Source organism: Podarcis bocagei (genome assembly GCF_964188305.1).
Source record: "Podarcis bocagei genome assembly, chromosome: 6".
Lineage (NCBI taxonomy): Eukaryota > Metazoa > Chordata > Lepidosauria > Squamata > Lacertidae > Podarcis > Podarcis bocagei.
The window spans coordinates 54,696,865-54,714,840 of record NC_138130.1 but is presented as its reverse complement, the minus strand read 5'-3'; the positions used below and the strand labels follow the sequence as shown (position 1 = coordinate 54,714,840).

Genomic DNA, 17,976 nt, shown 5'->3' with positions numbered 1-17,976 from the left:
CTCTGTGGCAACTCAAAGTGTAAAATGCTATACACAACTTCACTCATTAATTAATTAGGCGCATCTACCTTTCCCATAAAATTAGATTGATAGTTTTCAGAAAGGTAGATATTGGAAGGCTTTATTTCTGTTACAATTTAAAAGATTGACCCAGTGTTACTGTTTATGTTGAAAATAGATACTGTAAGATCTTAAAAGTTTATCACATAAGTGACTGTTTTGAAAATCAAATACTAAAATTTGAACATTTTGTCAGTTTCATGTTCTTATGTTTCCAATGCTTTAGGTCCACAAGCAAGAACTATCCTTATGCAATCAAGCTTACCACAAGCTCAATTGGCTACAATATGGTAAATATTTTTCATAAAATTGTGCTTTAAGCATCAGAGCTACCTTAATTCTCCATATCCTTAAACTTTTTCAGCCATCTTCCTTGTTGTTATTAATATGACAGTTTAGTCTCTACTTGGCAGGGCTTTCCAGAAACAGCACTTATCCCACCCTAAGCAAGTTTTCAATATACTGTATTTTTCTAGGAACAGGTGTTGTAGATTGTGTTTTTTCCTGGTTTGGATAGTGGGCAAAAATTCCAAACATGTAATTGGATCTTTTTTCAATAGGAATCTTTCAGATATTGACCAGGATGGAAAACTTACAGCAGAAGAGTTTATTTTGGCTATGCACTTAATTGATATGGCTATGTCAGGACAGCCATTGCCACCTGTCTTGTCTCCGGAATATATTCCTCCTTCATTTAGGTAAAATTATTATAGCTTTGATTTTGATCCTGAACCGTGATTAATTAGAAGATTATTTATGTTTTTGCTTTATTTCTGAAAAATGCATTAAGAAAAGGTTAATGTTATAATCTCCTGTGTGCATTATGCAAAAACCGAGCCATATTCCTTTATGTTGAAGTTGGTTGTTCTCTTTGTCAAAATTGTACTGAAGAATGGTAGTAGTTGTTATTTTTGAGTGAATGTATCATTTAAGTTAGCTAAATTAAATATTTCATTAGGCCAGTACACACATTGGCTGTGTGTATTGAAGACTGCTTTTCTTTAGCCTGGATTGAAATGTTCATGGCATTGTCCCAGTCATTAATCATGAATGCAGATTGTAGTGTGTCATGGCATCACAAATCCTTTTAAAGTTGTGGCAGTGTGAAACACTGACATACAATCTCATAATGAATTCGCTGGATGACCTGTTTGCATCAAAGGCAAAGAAACTAAAAAACAAGATGTTCGCAGTAGTTGTGTGTCTTGGGCCACAGTAGAAATTGCCTCCTAGAGTCTAGTATTTACATTGACTATGATTGGTCATACGATTGATTCACACATGCACATTCACTTGCCCAGTGGTAGCTTGCAAATTAAATGCACCATCACAAACAGAATACTATCTCTCAAACCCACCACAATGTAGCAGAATTGGTTTATATATGAATTAAATGGTGAGGAATAGATAGGTAAACTGGCCTGTTGGTGGCTTTCAAGGCAGGCCTTGTTGCAGCTTTACTTATGCCAAAAGGTATTCAATTTTAATTTTATAGGAGTAAGTTAGTAGCCTGCACAGCACTCTGACTAGGTAACTAAATCATAATGGAATTAATAACAGAAGCATTATTCATATACACATTTTAACCTACTATCTCTTCCTGACAGAAGAGTTCGCTCTGGCAGTGGTGTATCTGTTGCAAGTTCGGTGTCCACAGACCAAAGGTTACCAGAAGAACCAGTGTTAGAAGAAGAACAGCAGCAATTAGAAAAGAAATTGCCTGGTGAGTCTTGCTGTAAATAAGCACACTTTGACCATCTTTTGGGGAGACACTAAAACATCTGGGAATGGGGGTGGGGAATGCCACCTGGAGTCAGCAGGTGAAGTGCTGTAATTCCTGGAAGATATGTGTTGGTGTGAGTTAGAATTTTGGTAATTTGTGTATGTCTGAACCAAAAGAATATTTGACTGAACCTGCAAATTGCAAATGTGATTGTCAAATTTGTTCATGTTAGCCTTCCTTTCAGTATCTTCTGATGTTACCTTCATAATTGCAATATAGCTTCTTATGTTCATGGTGCCCTAATGTTAGAAACTTGTGGGAGAGAAGCTTGAAATACCGCCTTTTCCAATATTCATGTGCCCCCCCCCGAAACATGCATGGGAAGGAGATGTATCATGGGCTCCTCCCACATTACATGAGCCTTCTGGCATTCTCTTTGCACAGTAATAGCTGTAGTACCATAAGGGTCTTTTTGGACTGCTCGGGTCCTTTTTGATATGAATAAATTTCATTTATCCAGTGGAGAGCATGGTAACTTAGTACTTCGACTATTTCTCTATGAGGTCTTAAAGATAGCCTCATATGTTTCAGAGGAATTAGTTCCTATTTAACTGCTTTACACCTTTACAATGACCAGTATAATATACAGAGAGGAACTGCATGCCTGTGCCTAAGAGTTGTGACTAGCAAAACCCGTTATCTTCCACAAATTATTGTAATCAACATGGAGGTGAATTTTTAGCAAATGAGAAGTTTTCCTATCACACTCCAAGTCCATTTAACTTCAAAACATTTTAGAATATTTTTGTCTTGTGTAACCATCTGTAGGAATACTGAAATGAATGAAAATAAGATGTTTGCTCAAATTGTTAATATTTTAAAGTCAATTCCAGTTGAATATTATAGTATTATTGTATTGAATTGTATATTGTATTGTAGTATTTTTATGTGTGTGTATAACACACCCACCCACCCACCCCAAAACTGATTTCTTACTGTAATTCTTTTTCTTAAAGTAACGTTTGAAGATAAGAAACGTGAGAACTTTGAACGTGGCAATCTAGAGCTTGAAAAGCGGAGACAAGCCCTTTTGGAGCAGCAGAGAAAAGAGCAAGAGCGCCTTGCCCAGTTAGAAAGGGCAGAGCAGGAGAGGAAAGAGCGTGAACGGCAGGAGCAGGAACGGAAAAGGCAACTGGAATTGGAAAAGCAGTTAGAAAAACAGAGAGAGTTGGAACGCCAGAGAGAAGAGGAAAGGAGGAAAGAAATAGAAAGGCGTGAGGTAAATGGACAATTTCAGAAGAAATACCTACTTGTCTAAAAACAAATTTTAAAAGGTATATTGGGGAATATTATGCTTTCTTCAAAGTTTGTACAAAGTGAAATCATTTTTTATATAAAATTAGAAATGATCTAATGTCAGTGCAACATTTTCTCAGGAAGGGTTTAGGTAATTTCCCATTTCTTTACTTGGATCTGATAAATGATCATGTGAGTTTTGAGACTATGTTGAATTAAATCTACATAGATTCATGTATGCTCCCTGTACAATACTGGCTATTCCTTAGCTTTGGAACAAAACTGAAATTGAAGATGGCTCTCATATGCCCTCTCAGTCTCCTCTTCTTTAGGCTAAACAAACCCAACTCCTTCAACCGTTTCTCATAAGGCTTGGTTTCCAGACCCTTCACCATCTTGGTTGCTGCCCTCTGCACACATTTCATCTTGTCAATACCCTCTTTAAATTGTGGCGTCCAGAACTGGATATAGTACTCCAGGTGTGGTCTGACCAAGGCAAAATAAAGCAGGCTATTGCTTTCCTTGATTGGGACACCAGACTTCTGTTGATGCAGCCTAGAATAGCATTACCTTTTTTGCTGCTGCATCACCTGGTTGACTCATGCTAAGATTGTGATCTACTAAGTCCCCTAGATCCTTTCCACATGTACAATTGGCAAGCTAGGTGTCCCCCGCCTTATATCTGTGCAGCTGGTTCTTCCTGCCTAAGTGTAGAACCTTACATTTGTCCCTATTCGATTTAATTTTGTTATTTCGGGCCCAGTTCTCCAATCTGTGAAGGTCATCTTGTGATATTTATCGTGGTAGTTTAGCTTGTAAACTGCTTTGAAAGACTGTTAGGACTAAACGTATTGATTTAAATAGAATAAAGAGCAGTCAGCATAACTAGTTGACTAGTGACCCAAGTTCCCTTTTCTTTCAGTTATGGAAATTAATATGAGAAATAGCCTTAGTAACATACAGCAACCCTCTATAACAGGGGTAGTCAACCTTTTTATACCTACCACCCACTAATGCATCTTTCTTGATGGTAAAATTTCCTTATCACCCACCAGTGCTCAATGGAAGGAGGATTCAGCTTGTGCCATAGAACCCCCTACCGCCCACCTAGAATCCTGAAATGCCCACTAGTAAGTGGTAGGGACCAGGTTGACTACCCCTGCTCTATAACATGAAACTGCTTGCAAGTGGAATAATGTTTCAATGGCCTCCATGTAAATCTTTTTCTCCAGAGTAGTAGTAACATTTGAACCAGGATATTATCATTTGAATACAGGAATTCTCTTACCTGTCTGTTCCACAGACATTCACTATTGATGCAATTTCCAGAATAACAATGTGTTTGTTTATGTACTCACAGAATCTCCTGGTTTAGATGATACTTTGTACATGGTGGGAAAGGGAGAACTTAGAGAATGTGTAGAAGCCCAGAATCCATTCAGTCTTGTTACACATAGAGGGATGACAGGAAGCGGTACATCTGCTAAATTGTAAAGTTTGCATTTGAATGGCTTGTAATGTGGCACAGATTACGAAAGTCTACAAATTATGTGTACATAATTTTAATCTTCTATAGGCTGCAAAAAGGGAACTTGAAAGACAAAGGCAACTTGAGTGGGAACGCAATCGGCGGCAAGAGCTCCTGAATCAAAGGAACAAAGAGCAAGAAGATATAGTTGTTCTGAAAGCTAAGAAAAAAACATTGGAGTTTGAATTAGAAGCTCTAGTAAGTGAGAAATACTGGCCAGAATCTTTCAAAGTAATGTATTTCACCTTGGATATAACTAATGATTTGAAACAACCATACAAACCTGAGTCATTTCCATAATGATTGTTTTTCTTCTTCGACTTACAGACCAGCCTAGAAGTATTTGCAGCAAATATGGCATTCTAATTTAAATTTTGATTAAACCAATTCTTTATTTTCTTGTTGAAGAATGATAAAAAACATCAACTGGAGGGCAAACTTCAGGATATCCGATGCAGATTGTCTACTCAAAGACAAGAAATTGAGAGCACAAACAAATCTAGAGAGCTAAGAATTGCAGAAATAACACATTTGCAGCAGCAGTTACAAGTGAGTATGCAGTTACTGAAAATATTTAGTTACTATACCCTGTCTGTTCTGCTGTTGATGAAACAAAATAGAGCATAATGCAATAAGGTTGAAACTAGTAGTTGTCAAATTTTATTATAACAGAAAAGAACATGTTTAATTTTTGTTACATACTTCTTGTGCCATTTATCATATTGGTGCACCGCTAAACCATAGTTTATTGCATCATACATAAGCAAGCACTGTGAGCTTTGGATTCCCTGCCACCATACAGCCAAGAGGAGACGTTTGCAAGCTTCTGCTTCTGCTTTTTGGTTAACTGCGTTTTATTGTGCTATTTGGAGCAACACATTGTGGTTAACATTACAGTGGTACCTCTGGATACACACACCTCCGGTTGTGTATCCTTCAGGATGCGAATGTGGCAAACCTGGAAGTATTTTGGGGGGTTTTGCCGCATGCGCAGAAGCGGTCCTTCCGGTTGCGGAAACCTCGGGATCCAACTGGCGCTCTGGAATGGATCCCATCCGCAACCAGAGGTACCACTGTAATAATACTTAGTTTTAAACAAACAAAATTAAAACTCTGTTTTCTGAAGTTAGCTTGTTTTAAACTAACCACAGATAATCTTAACCACTGTTCTAGGTAAAGCTGTGCTTTACTAAATGTGGAAGTGATATCTTTTGAGCCACTCATTGGCTGTGCAGGAGAAGGAGAAGTAGGCAGCACACAAATCCAAGAGGCGCTGTAGCTCATTTCTGCTTGTGTACATTACACTAAATTTTGATTTTTATTTTATTAATTCACACAAGAGGATTAATACTGCTTCATCATCTATAACGTCTAAGCAGTTACATAGAATATAAAATGAGCATTTTTTAAAAATTCAGAAGCCGGATCAGTAAAACAAGTTAACCTAACAAAAATCTCAAAATATAAGGAATAAGGGGCTGCCATCCCTGCTCACTCTGCTCAGCAACTCAACCTAGCAGGCAACCCCTTTGCCAATGCCTTTCCTCACACACCTGCCAACCTCTCCTTCCGTTACACCCAAGCAGACCCCCCTCTCTTTACACCTCATCCACCTCCTCCTCTGTACCCTCACATGTCTCCGAACCTTCACTCCCCCTCATAGCTTGGCCCAAACCCCTCCTTCCCTCACAGCGCCCGCCAGTGCCTTTTAAAGGAGGGTGTGAGGCATTTCAGAGAGCAGTTTGCCGATCTCTGAAGTGCCTCCTACCCTCCTTTAAGCAATACTGCACTGATGCTTAACAGAGGTGGGGGAGTGCTTCAGAGCTTGATTTGCAAACGGCTCTCATCAGTTGTGCATTCCGTACTAACTGGACCAGGAATAAAGTAAGCCCCCATAGAGGACATTGTAGTTAACAATACTTTGACCAGTTGCTCAGCTTATCCTTGTAGACCTATGAAAAATTGCTTATTTTTGAACACTGGCTCTCTTCTCTCTTACCCCCCCCCCCCCGTCTAGCTAAAAATAAATAGTACGCCTTGAACACCAGTTTTTAATGTTGATTAGTATGATAGGTAGGAATCAAGTGGTGGTTACATGAGCAGGTCTTCAGTTCAAACACTCCTGGCTGCAGGGCAGAGATCAGAAGCTTTCACTTCTGTTTTCAAGTAACCAAAGTTCAGTGTTCCATCTAAACCCTAAACTGTGGTTAATCCTATCTGAGGTTTACTTAAATAAGGCAGCTTCCTGATCAAGTGGCCTTGTTTCAGTAACCATAGTTAAGGCTAACCACATATCATATGACCACATGTCATTGCTCACCTGTGGTTCATTAAAAATGAAATTAAAAGCTTCTAATTTCTTCCTTGCAGCAGTGCTGGAGGAAGAGAGGGGAGCTGATGTGTCCAAGACTCATTCATGCAACAAGAAACCATCATTTTATTATTACATCTGAATGAAACCATTGTCGAAAGCCACTGTACATTTCAGCAATAAATGGTGCTTGTGTAGTTTTATATAGATTCCATAACCTCACCTTTTCCTCACCTTCGCAACATCTTGATATTAGTGCTTTGGAGTTGATCATATTCATCTGTCTTTCTCCCCTCCCTACAATCAATTTTCAAGTGGTTGTCTACTTTTTCCCATTCAAAAAGCATGATGTGAATGGGGTTTTTTAAAACTATTCGTTTGTAGCATTTTCTAAAATATGAAAAGAAAAAACCTTTTAAAAAGAGTGACAGAACCTCTCTGGGAGATGAGGTTGTGACATGTGAGGACATTGCTTTGGATATTAACATATAACTCGCCCAGATCTGGTTTTATTGACAGTAGTAGGTGCTGAGTTTTGCCATAGTACAGTCGAGCAATTAACAACACGGTATTTTAGTTGAAGCTGAAATTGATTATTTTTTGCTGTTTTTTTATTTTTGTAGGAGTCTCAACAGATGCTTGGAAGGTTGATTCCAGAAAAGCAATTACTCAATGATCAGCTGAAGCAGGTTCAACAAAACAGTTTGCACAGTAAGTATAATTAAAACACAGTTCTATGTTTGAAACATACATTTATTGCTAACCTTTTTTTTTTTTTTTGCCTTGAAAATTGCCAAGCTGTGTGATCTGCATATTTGTAAGAAAGTATCTTTGTTTGTCAATGTTTTTAAAAACAGGAGACTCACTTCTCACTGTCAAAAGAGCCTTAGAAGCAAAGGAGTTAGCACACCAGCAGCTTCGTGATCAGCTGGATGAAGTAGAAAAAGAAACAAGATCAAAACTTCAAGAGATAGATATCTTCAATAATCAGCTAAAGGTAACCATGTCTAAGCTGTGACATTTTCTGAGTAAATCCAGAAAGCCCAAGAATTTAGGACTTTAGGAAGCCGCCTTATACTGAGCCAGACCATTGGCCCATCTAGCTTAGTACTGTCTTCACTGACTGACAGCCCTAGAGAGGTTAGGGATTGAACCCAAGATCTTCTGTATGCAAAGCAGATGCACTACTACTGAGCGACAGCCATGCCCTACCACTGCTATGGCTACAAGGTATCCTTGGCCATTCAAAAAACATTGTGAGCGCTTTGCCTAAAAGGCAGGCAAAACATTAAATAGAATTACCATGAAAGTCAGATGTCTAAATTACAGAACTTTACTTGCTTTACTCTTACACAGAATAAATTGTGATAATATTTGATTTAAGCTTGTAAATCCATTTTTATATCAACAGACACATAGCACTTACCTTCTTAGTAGGTTAGATGCTCTTTTCTGTACTAAAAATGAAATAATTGTAAGGCAAAAGAAAGGATGAGTTGATTGTGCAGATAGAGAGCATTGAAAAAAGATCAAGTTCCTCCTTATCCTTGCCCTTCATTTCACCCTTTCTAAAATGAAAATTGCTCTGAATAAAAGAGAGATGGTGAATGTGATGCTAAAAGCACAAATCCATTACTTGTAGCATAATCATAGCCATACAGTAAACTGATATCCTTAGGCATTAGTGAAAGCTTTTTTCCTCTCATCCTATGAATTCTGTGGTTTCTCTTAAAGCTAATTGGACCCTTTCCTTTCATTATTGTAAGCTGCTTTCTGGCCAAAGCATTGCAGACAAGGTTAGGACTTTACTTTTGATGTGAGATTTCATAACCCACCAAACAACTCATCTAATTAATGATTTTTAGAGATTACTTAAGTTTTCAACATAAATCGCTCACCAGTAATCTAGTTCGTTCTTAAATAACATCCAGAAATATTAGAGCTCACCTTAAGTGCTTGCTATTAACAAGACATTCAGTTAAGACACAATAGATCGGTTGAATAATTAGCAATTAGCAAATGGCTATCTCCTTTACTATTTAAGAACGTAACCTGTTACTGTTGAGGTTACAGTGATTCCAGCATTACGTATGGCTTGCTGTTGTGGCCATCATAACCAGACATAAGATTCAAATGTTCATTGAGATTCAAATGGTCATCACAAGCAGACATTAAGATTCACATGGTTATGGAGGCCATGAAGTCTTGAGCCTGCCCAGCAGCAGCCTCTGTATGAATTGAAGTCACCCAGCACTACTGTACCCCAGACACTGTCTCTGCCAGCCCAATAAAAAAGTCAATGGAAGTTTCAAGGCACCGAGAGCCTTTGAAATCTAAGCCACTTATTCTTTGAAGGTATCCCCTAATTTGACTTGGAGCATGAAATGTGTCCCATATTACTGTCACCAACTTATATCCCTGTACCCAAATTAGCTTTCAGACTATATATTTAAATTACATATATGAGCTTCCATAAGCACCACATTTGAGCCAAGTGATTAGTAAATACTCTGCTTTACTGTTAGCACTCTCTTGAGTAAGCAATGTACACATTGGGTGTTGACCAATTAAACTTTGCATTCAGAATCCAAAGTTTGAGAGGTATCTTTCCTTTCAGTGACAGCTTCCAGGTTCAGTAGTATTCCAAGAATGTCCCAGTTTCTCATCAAATAACTTCCTTCCTCATAGCTGGGGCAATAGTGTTTCTGGAGGCCACAGGATATCCCCTTTAGCAGCAAAATTTGATTACAAACCTTGTGTACTGATTGTACTAGAGCTTGTGTACTCATGCGAACTCTTGTTCCTTGCAAGCCTTTCTAATATGCTAATTAAAAACTTCAGGCTTGGGACAGCAGACTCAGGAAATTATTAAAGGGATGTAAATTTGGATCAATATTCCACAACAGGGTTGGTTACAAGAGCATAAGTGAAGTAATACAAATTTAAATTAAACACAAAAGCAAAAATATTCACATATTAACAAGTTTTTACGTAGGTCACAAAAAATACTTTGATAGCTATGTCTTCAGCTGACAATGAAAACTCAAGAATGATGATGCAAGATGCACCTTGATAAAACAGGAGTTCCACATTTTTGAAGCTGCCACAAAGAAAGCCCTTTATCATGCCTACCACCCCATGGTAGGTATGTTAAAACGCTCTCGTCCATGTTTCTTCAAGTTCAGATTGGGATGTACACCACTCTAGCCTTTGACTGTCCTGCTTCATTACATGCAGGTCACTACAGTACCAAGGTGACCTGTGAACTCCACAGTGGCAAGGGCACTCAGGAACAATAATATCAATCACCATATACATGTCTTAATTCCGTAGCAATACCCTCAGAAGAAGTACCAGCCATATCGGCCAGAAAATCCCCCAGAGTATTCAGGAACCATTTCATAATTCTCCATGAGTGGACCATCTCAATGGGTCCTCCACCCTTGCGGAGTGGGATAGTTGCTCCTAATTCAAACTTCACCAGGGAATGATTTGTCCATGACAATAAACTCCACAATCAACAAAGTACTGCTGACTTGCTGGGGGGAACCAAGTTGAGGGTGTCTCTAAGCACATGGATTGGGCCATTGTACTGGGATAGGCAATGAGTTGACCCATTTGAAGCAGCCTTAGCATGAATGTTGAAGTCCTCTAACACATCCATGTCTCCTTCCACCAGTTTGGTTGGGGAAAGTTCATTGCGGTGGGCAGTACACTAACAACACCACTGTTGTGTCCCTTTGACCCAGTACCAGAAACTGCCCCTCACAATGTGGATTGGTCTCCTGGTGTGGAAGACACACTTTTAATGGATGATTGTCATACACACACACAGCTTAGACAGGTGGTGTACCAAGAACCCAGGCAGGCATGGCTCATCCACTCAGGTGTCTGTTATGCAGACCAGATCAGATATCTGTTTGTTAAATGGACTGGATCTTGTTTTTAAAAATCAAGGTATATTGGGGGTTTTTAAGGGGTTTCTGAGGTTTCTGTTACTGTTCACTAGCCATCTTGAGTCTCTTCGGAGAAATAGGGTAGAAATTTTAAAATTAAAATCAATAAGAACAGCCAACTTTAACTAGCAACCATGTTGTAACCAGTCCTGGGTACCAAAGTAACGTTTAACAATATTCCTAATACTAGTTCATTTGGCTGTTCAAAACATGAACGTTTGTTCTTTATGCTGAAAAACATGCCACCCCCTGTTGCAGGAGCTGAGGGAGATACATAACAAGCAGCAGCTGCAGAAGCAAAAGAACATTGAAGCTGACAGGCTAAAGCAGAAGGAGCAAGAAAGGAAATCAGAACTGGAAAATCAAAAAGATAGTCAGAGGTGAGTAAAATTTATTTAAAATGTACTTTTCACATTTTCTATGAAAAGGATACGAACAGAACTTTGTGCATCAAGATATTTGGCATTCTAGAGAAGAACACATTGCCTACAAATATAGGAAAGGCTGAGTAGGGTGTAGAGAACCTCTGGTCCAGTCTTGGCCTGGCAGGGTTTCTGATTTGACACACAAGGCCATTTTCTGTGAATCACACCAACCTGTCAGGTGATGTCACCGGATTGGTTGGGATCCAGTCCTGTTTGGCTTCACCACATATGCTAGTTCCCTGGCACACACAGTTGATCCCTGTAGAAAGCAGGTGTGAATCTTCAACCTATCAGTTGATGGATGGAGATTCAGTCCTTAGTATGGCTGCACAGTTCAGTTCTGCCCATGGAGAACTAGCATGTGCAACTAATCCCTGCCCAGAACTGAACTGTGTACAGGCTGCTCAGTGTTACTTGATTTGGGTGAGCAAGGGAGTTTCATGTAAGGAACGCAGAGGCCTCAGCCCTACAGAAAACAGAATTGTTGTTGTTATTAATACTAGAGGTGCCTGTTGTGCTTTTGTAATAACTTGATTGTTTAGTGTGGCACCGCCTACATTTGGGAACTTCCTGCCTATTGAGATCAAGCAGGCAGTTTCACTCTATTCTTGTTTAGACAAGCCTACCCTGATGCTTAGAAATTTGAAGTAATTTTAATCTCTTAATATTTTAAGTTTTTTATGTTTTAAAGTAGGGGTGTAAATTTTTCTTGATTTTCTTTTTGTAAACCACTTTGAGATGTTTTTTCTCTCAGTCAAGTGGTGTATATATTTTATGAAATAAATAAAAATAATTTTATTATCCATTATTTACCATAAGGTTCCAGGGAAGGTTATAGCAATTTTAACAATATAATATGATACGCCTGTAAATCAACAGATGTCCACATAAACTACAGGAATTCACGTTTCTCTTCTTCTCCCTCCCACCCTCCATGCACCCCCAACATCTGTTCTGCAGATACTCCCAATCCTCAAGAGCAGATTTTGGGTGTGCAAGGGGCTGCAGGGAGGGGCAGGGAAAAGAAGCAACATTACATGAAGAAACACCCACTCACACTACATTGGATCTCTCCCACTGAGCTATTCAGGCAACGTGCCTATATCATGCCTGTTTTATTCTTCTGCACCAATTAGAAGAACCCGAGAGAGACAGTGGCTAGACAGAATACAACAGGAGGAAGAACTCCCACGGCCAAGAAAAATTCAAGAAGAAGAAAAGCAAAAATGGGAAGAATTAAGCAAAAAGAAGGAGAACGATGAGAAGAGCAAACAAGAAGTGCAAGAAAAATTAGATAAACTTTTTCATCCATTTAAAGATGCAACAAAACCAGCTCTCCAAGCTCCCTGGTCAACTGCAGGTACAAATCAATGGGGAATCCTGTTATGTACATGAGAAGTCTTATTCCCGTCATATTATTATGTACAGATGTGTATCTTTTTAAAATAGAATATTCAAATTTGGTCAGGGAGGAAAACTTAATCCAAAACAGAAGCAAGTCTGAATCTGTATTTTATTTAACCCAGTTCCAAATGAATCTGCACCATTACCTGAAAGTCTCTAAACCCAAACTAGAACAGAACTTAAAATACATTCTAGTTACTGGGTTCAGAGTTTGCCTCTGGTGGTGAAAATCTATTCATCCCTCCCATCCCAAACGAATATAGACCTGCAGGATAGGTAAATGGCATTACTTGGAATGTAAGTTCCATAAAGATTCTCCATCACTGGGAGAAGTCAATGTTAGATGATACCAGGGCACATTGTTTCCATTCTTGGACCTCTGAGAAAAATGTACAGTCATACCCTGTGTTGCGTTTGGTTCATGTTGCGTCTTTTCGGCTTGCGAACGCGGCAAAGTCATGTCAGAGGCCTCCTGAGACGTCAGAGATGCTGTCCAAGGGCTTGCAGGACCTTGGAACCCAACTTTCGGTGGCACCAGAAGTCAGGTTCCAAGGCCAGGTGGGCGGGCGGCATGATGTCATGATGTCACACACACTGGGCACCCATAACCTGGGGCCCAAATTGGCTCCCCTCTTTCCCAGCAACTGGTATTTAGAGGCATAGGGCTTCTGATACTAAAGTAATAATAGCCATCATGGCTATTATCTATTGATAGCCTTATTCTCCATCCTTGACCCTCTTTTAAAGCCATCCAGGTTGGTGGCCATTACTCCATCTTGTTGGAGCAAAATCCATAGTTCAGCAGTGTTCTGTGTAGAAGTACTTCCTTTTGTCTGTCCTGAATCCCCCACACCTTGGGGTTGTGGAATAGCCATGGTTATAGCATTATGAAAAAGAGAGAGACTTGTCTCATGACTTTCTCCACACGAGTGATAAATTTATACCCCTTTTATAGTGCTCCCCTCAGCATCAATGATGGCAGCCACACACTCCCTCCCTCCTAGTGTAAGTAAAGAGTGGGAGTGCTTGGTGTTCCAGAGGTTAGCTTTCTCTTTATGCTTAGTTAACTTTATCTTTAATAATGCTTTGAACATGTTTTCCCAAAACAGGCATTATATTTTTGATAGATTTTATGTATCCTATGAATATACTTTTTATTGTATGCATGGGTGTGCAATTTACAAAGGCCTTTAGTATATATGCCGTAAGGGCTATTACACTTCAGTTATGAGTTTGTTGCAATGCATCCTCAATTCTTTAGATGCAGCAGAGTAAAAAAAAATCACATACAGATTAGATTCTGACTTAGTTTCAAATGTTTTTAAATTCAAATGTGATTGACTTTCCTTTGTTTCTCCTTTGTAAAATGAAGATAACATTCTGTTCAGCAGGAGTATAATGAAAAATAGTGTAGCATTTGTGCAAGCAAAATGCCCTTTTTTCTATATAATAAACCTTGTTATGCTTTTGCTTTTGTGTGTATAGAAAAGGCTCCATTAACAATTTCTGCTCCGGAAGATGTAAAAATAGTCTATTATCGAGCACTTTATCCATTTGAATCCCGAAGTCATGATGAAATCACTATCCAGCCAGGAGACATAATCATGGTAAGAGAAGAATATAGTGTTACACAAAAACACACATGTTGTATCTATCCTAATGATAGATAACATGTTGTGAAAGTGTAACGTCCTAGAGGCTGAAAGGTCAAATTAAGATGGAGTGGTGTCTTAAAGTAGTGTACTTAGCCTAGAGGAAATAGAACTGACAATGGAAATGGAACACTGTCACCGCCCTAGCCTGAATGAAGTTGGTGCTCCATTAGTAGGGCCAAAAAGGGAGTGTGTTGGGGAGGGAAAAGGGCTTGGATCTGAAGGCTCATTCGTCCCCAAACTGGGGAGAGATTTATTCCAGAGCAGGTTCCTTCCTGCCCACAGTCTTAGTAGCGCAGCCCATAATGCAGGCTTCCCCAATGATCATAAAGGTCTTCAGCATGAGCTATTGCTCCACCTTGTTGTCAAAGGCAGGAAATCAAACTGAGGGAGGGATGTGACTGTCCCAGAATGAACCTCTTTGTGTTTTCCTACCTTCATTGAAGCATTTTTAAGTACTTATGATCTGCAGTTTCATAAAATATATGAAGTTGGCTTACAACATAAAACATTAAAAAAATCAATCTATAGATATCAGTACAATTACAGTTGTTCCAACTCACTGTGTCTCCTACCCTTTGGGAAATCTAGAAAGATTTAGATTACATTGCTGCAAAAATTTTGCAGTCTGTAATCGATTTATTGCAACTGGTTATTTTGAGACAACAGCAGTTTTTGCAAAATATCTGCTTTAATTTCACATTTGGATTTTATCAAAGCCATAATCACTACAAATGTACTTTGGGGTTGTTGTTTTTAAGTAGCTGTAACGTCATGGAATAGTTAGTACATGCAGCAATAACACTGTTCCTTAACTTTCAGGTGCCATGCTTTTTGGAGAAAATTTATTAATTGTGTATTGTATCTTATATAATATATGGTTCATTTGTACAGGTGGATGAAAGCCAAACTGGAGAGCCTGGGTGGCTTGGAGGTGAACTGAAAGGGAAAACAGGATGGTTTCCTGCAAACTATGCAGAGAGAATTTCTGAAAATGAAATTACAAATTCTGTAAAGCCGGTAACTGATGCTGGAGCTGCACCTAAAGTTTCATTGCGTGAAACCCCCACAACACCACTGGCACCGCCTGTTCCTACAGATTCAAGTACAACTGCCAACAACTGGGCAGACTTCAGTTCAACGTACGGTTTCATTGGGGTTCAATTTTCCTTTCTTTCTCCTTTATAACTGTAAAGGTGAATAATCCACATGGTTTAAAGTAGTCTTGCAGTTAAGTCTGCAAAACATTTGAGCCACCTATAATATCTTAGTTGTTTATGGCATATTGGTAGCATTATGAAGTTAATTCAGCATCATAGCAAATACACTTACAAAAGTTCATACTAACAAAATTATTACTAGCCTGCCACAGGTAATGAATTGCTTTATTGAAAATATTTTCTCCTGTGCATGTAAGAGTACATCAGGATGGAATTCAGATCCACCTATTTGTGGCAGGAAGAATTCTCTCTCTTAAAATTCCAAGGTTCTGGAGCACCAGTCATCTCACAGAACCAGTTTAAGATTCTGCTTCATTTCTGTGGTAGCAATTTTTATGTATATATAATTTGAGTAACATTATATTATTACACATTGTAGCCAAGACCTATACATCAAACAAGCTTGTTTGTCAGGAAAAACCTTGCTTTTCTCATACTACAAACTTTAAAAAACCCAAAGAAATAAAATGGTTTCTTTAAAAACAAACAAACCGTTCATGTAACTTCAAAGGCAGTGAGACAAAATATGATCATAGTTGCCTGGGAGCCTTTCATTGCTGGTTCCTAAGTGTCTGAAGAAGAAGCACCAGCGCCCAGCTAATACCTGATTGCCGCAAAAATGTGCTGGTGAATATCAATATCTCTTTCTGAGTTCTCAGGTTTGGGTAAAGATTGCCACAGCAGTAGTGAATATTTTGTAGATGAGGGAGATTTAGGATAATAGAATCTGCAGCAGGAATAAGCATTAATTTGAAGAGCATGCAATAGTCAAGAAATAAGAGGAACAGATTTGTGTGTATCTTCAGTTCAAACCCGTCATACCTTTCTTTTTCAGCTGGCCAGCAAGTACTAGTGATAAACAAGAGACTGATAACTGGGATGCTTGGGCAGCACAACCTTCCCTTACTGTTCCTAGTACAGGGCAGTTGAGGCAAAGATCTGCCTTCACCCCAGCCACTGTTACTGGATCATCTCCTTCTCCTGTCTTGGGGCAGGTGAGTTGTCATTTCACAACAGGAGTGGAGTAGTACTATGTGGTTGTAAGCCTAAAGTTATGTTTAATGTTGTGTACTGCATATGTCAGTGAGTTAGTTCTTCTAAGATTATCACACAAATAAATGGGGAGGGGGACTAAAATAGCCCAAGTTTGCATATATAGACATAGAATCATATAATTGTAGAGTTGGAATGATAAGTGTGATTAACATTTCAGGTACAGTCATACCTTGGGTTATGAACGCTGCGGGTTGCGCGTTTTCGGGTTGCGGACTGCGCCGAACCCAGAAGTACCAGAATGGGTTACTTCCGGGTTTCGGCGCAGAAGCGCAAAATGACATCATGCGCAGAAACGCCAAATCACGTTATGCACGTGTGCAGGCGCTGCGCTTCAGGCTGCGAACACTGCGGGTTGCGAACATGCCTTCTGCACGGATCACGTTCGCAACCAGAGGTATGACTGTATTGCTGATTCTCCAGTCATTAGTGTACCCCAGAGCTTTCCAAACTGTGTGTCGCAAGACATTAGTGTGTTGGCTGAAGTGTGTAGGTGTGTTGTGCGAACACTCTCCATGGGACTGGAAAGGGGTTAGTTTAACCTTTGGTTTGCTAGTTAAACTGAGTTACTGTGTTGCGAAATGATGCATGTCTCAAAAGTGTGTCACCAACATGAAAAGTTTGGAAAGCTCTGGTGTACACAGTAGTGCTACCCTGATACCATGTAAACATAGTGGTACAATCACAAACTCAAAATAATTTTGTACATTTGCTATATGCATTAAAGTCAGCCTTTAAATTTATTAAATAGTTTTCATGTGTGTTAAATATAAATAAGCTTCTCAGTAAAGCAGTGCTTTCCAGGAGTAGTTCAGTGGGAGAGCACATGCCTAGCAGTTGCCATCTCTGCTGTGGGTAGATATAGCTCCTGCCTGAAGTCCTGGAAAGCCACTTCCAGACAGTGTAGATAAAAACTTGATACAAGCAAACTTGATGACAAACAATACAGCTTTTTGTGTTAAGTACTTGCAAATAAATGTAGAGCTGCAGATAGAATGAGTTGTGGTGTACAATTCATGCAAATGCAAGAAACAATTTACTCTTAGGGAGTAGATGGGAAGAGCTTAGAAATCATGATAAACCACTCTTGTTTCCTGAAATACACTGCATAAATTACTGTTCTCTTCATATATCTAACCAGGGTGAAAAAGTGGAGGGACTTCAAGCACAGGCCCTGTATCCTTGGAGAGCCAAAAAGGACAACCATCTTAATTTTAACAAGAATGATATTATCACGGTGTTAGAACAGCAAGACATGTGGTGGTTTGGAGAAGTTCAAGGGCAAAAAGGCTGGTTTCCTAAATCCTATGTGAAGCTTATTTCAGGTCCTATAAGGAAATCAACAAGG

The 17,976-nt window shown here is 39.2% G+C and overlaps 1 protein-coding gene across 3 annotated transcripts in view; it reads left to right on the top strand.

The window, feature by feature from the left end:
• Window positions 1-17,976, top strand: part of ITSN1 (intersectin 1) — an 87,833-nt gene that overhangs the window by 29,222 nt on the left and 40,635 nt on the right. For 2 of the 3 annotated variants that reach the window (XM_081198743.1, XM_081198745.1), the window contains exons 9-22: window positions 287-350; window positions 621-758; window positions 1,668-1,783; window positions 2,800-3,062; window positions 4,656-4,805; window positions 5,016-5,156; window positions 7,542-7,629; window positions 7,776-7,915; window positions 11,133-11,254; window positions 12,436-12,659; window positions 14,189-14,310; window positions 15,250-15,497; window positions 16,411-16,570; window positions 17,770-17,975. In XM_081198743.1, the coding sequence (XP_081054869.1) occupies window positions 287-350; window positions 621-758; window positions 1,668-1,783; window positions 2,800-3,062; window positions 4,656-4,805; window positions 5,016-5,156; window positions 7,542-7,629; window positions 7,776-7,915; window positions 11,133-11,254; window positions 12,436-12,659; window positions 14,189-14,310; window positions 15,250-15,497; window positions 16,411-16,570; window positions 17,770-17,975 (2,182 nt within the window). The remainder of the gene's footprint in view (window positions 1-286; window positions 351-620; window positions 759-1,667; window positions 1,784-2,799; window positions 3,063-4,655; window positions 4,806-5,015; window positions 5,157-7,541; window positions 7,630-7,775; window positions 7,916-11,132; window positions 11,255-12,435; window positions 12,660-14,188; window positions 14,311-15,249; window positions 15,498-16,410; window positions 16,571-17,769; window position 17,976) is intronic. The other variant, XM_081198744.1, reaches the window with a different exon arrangement.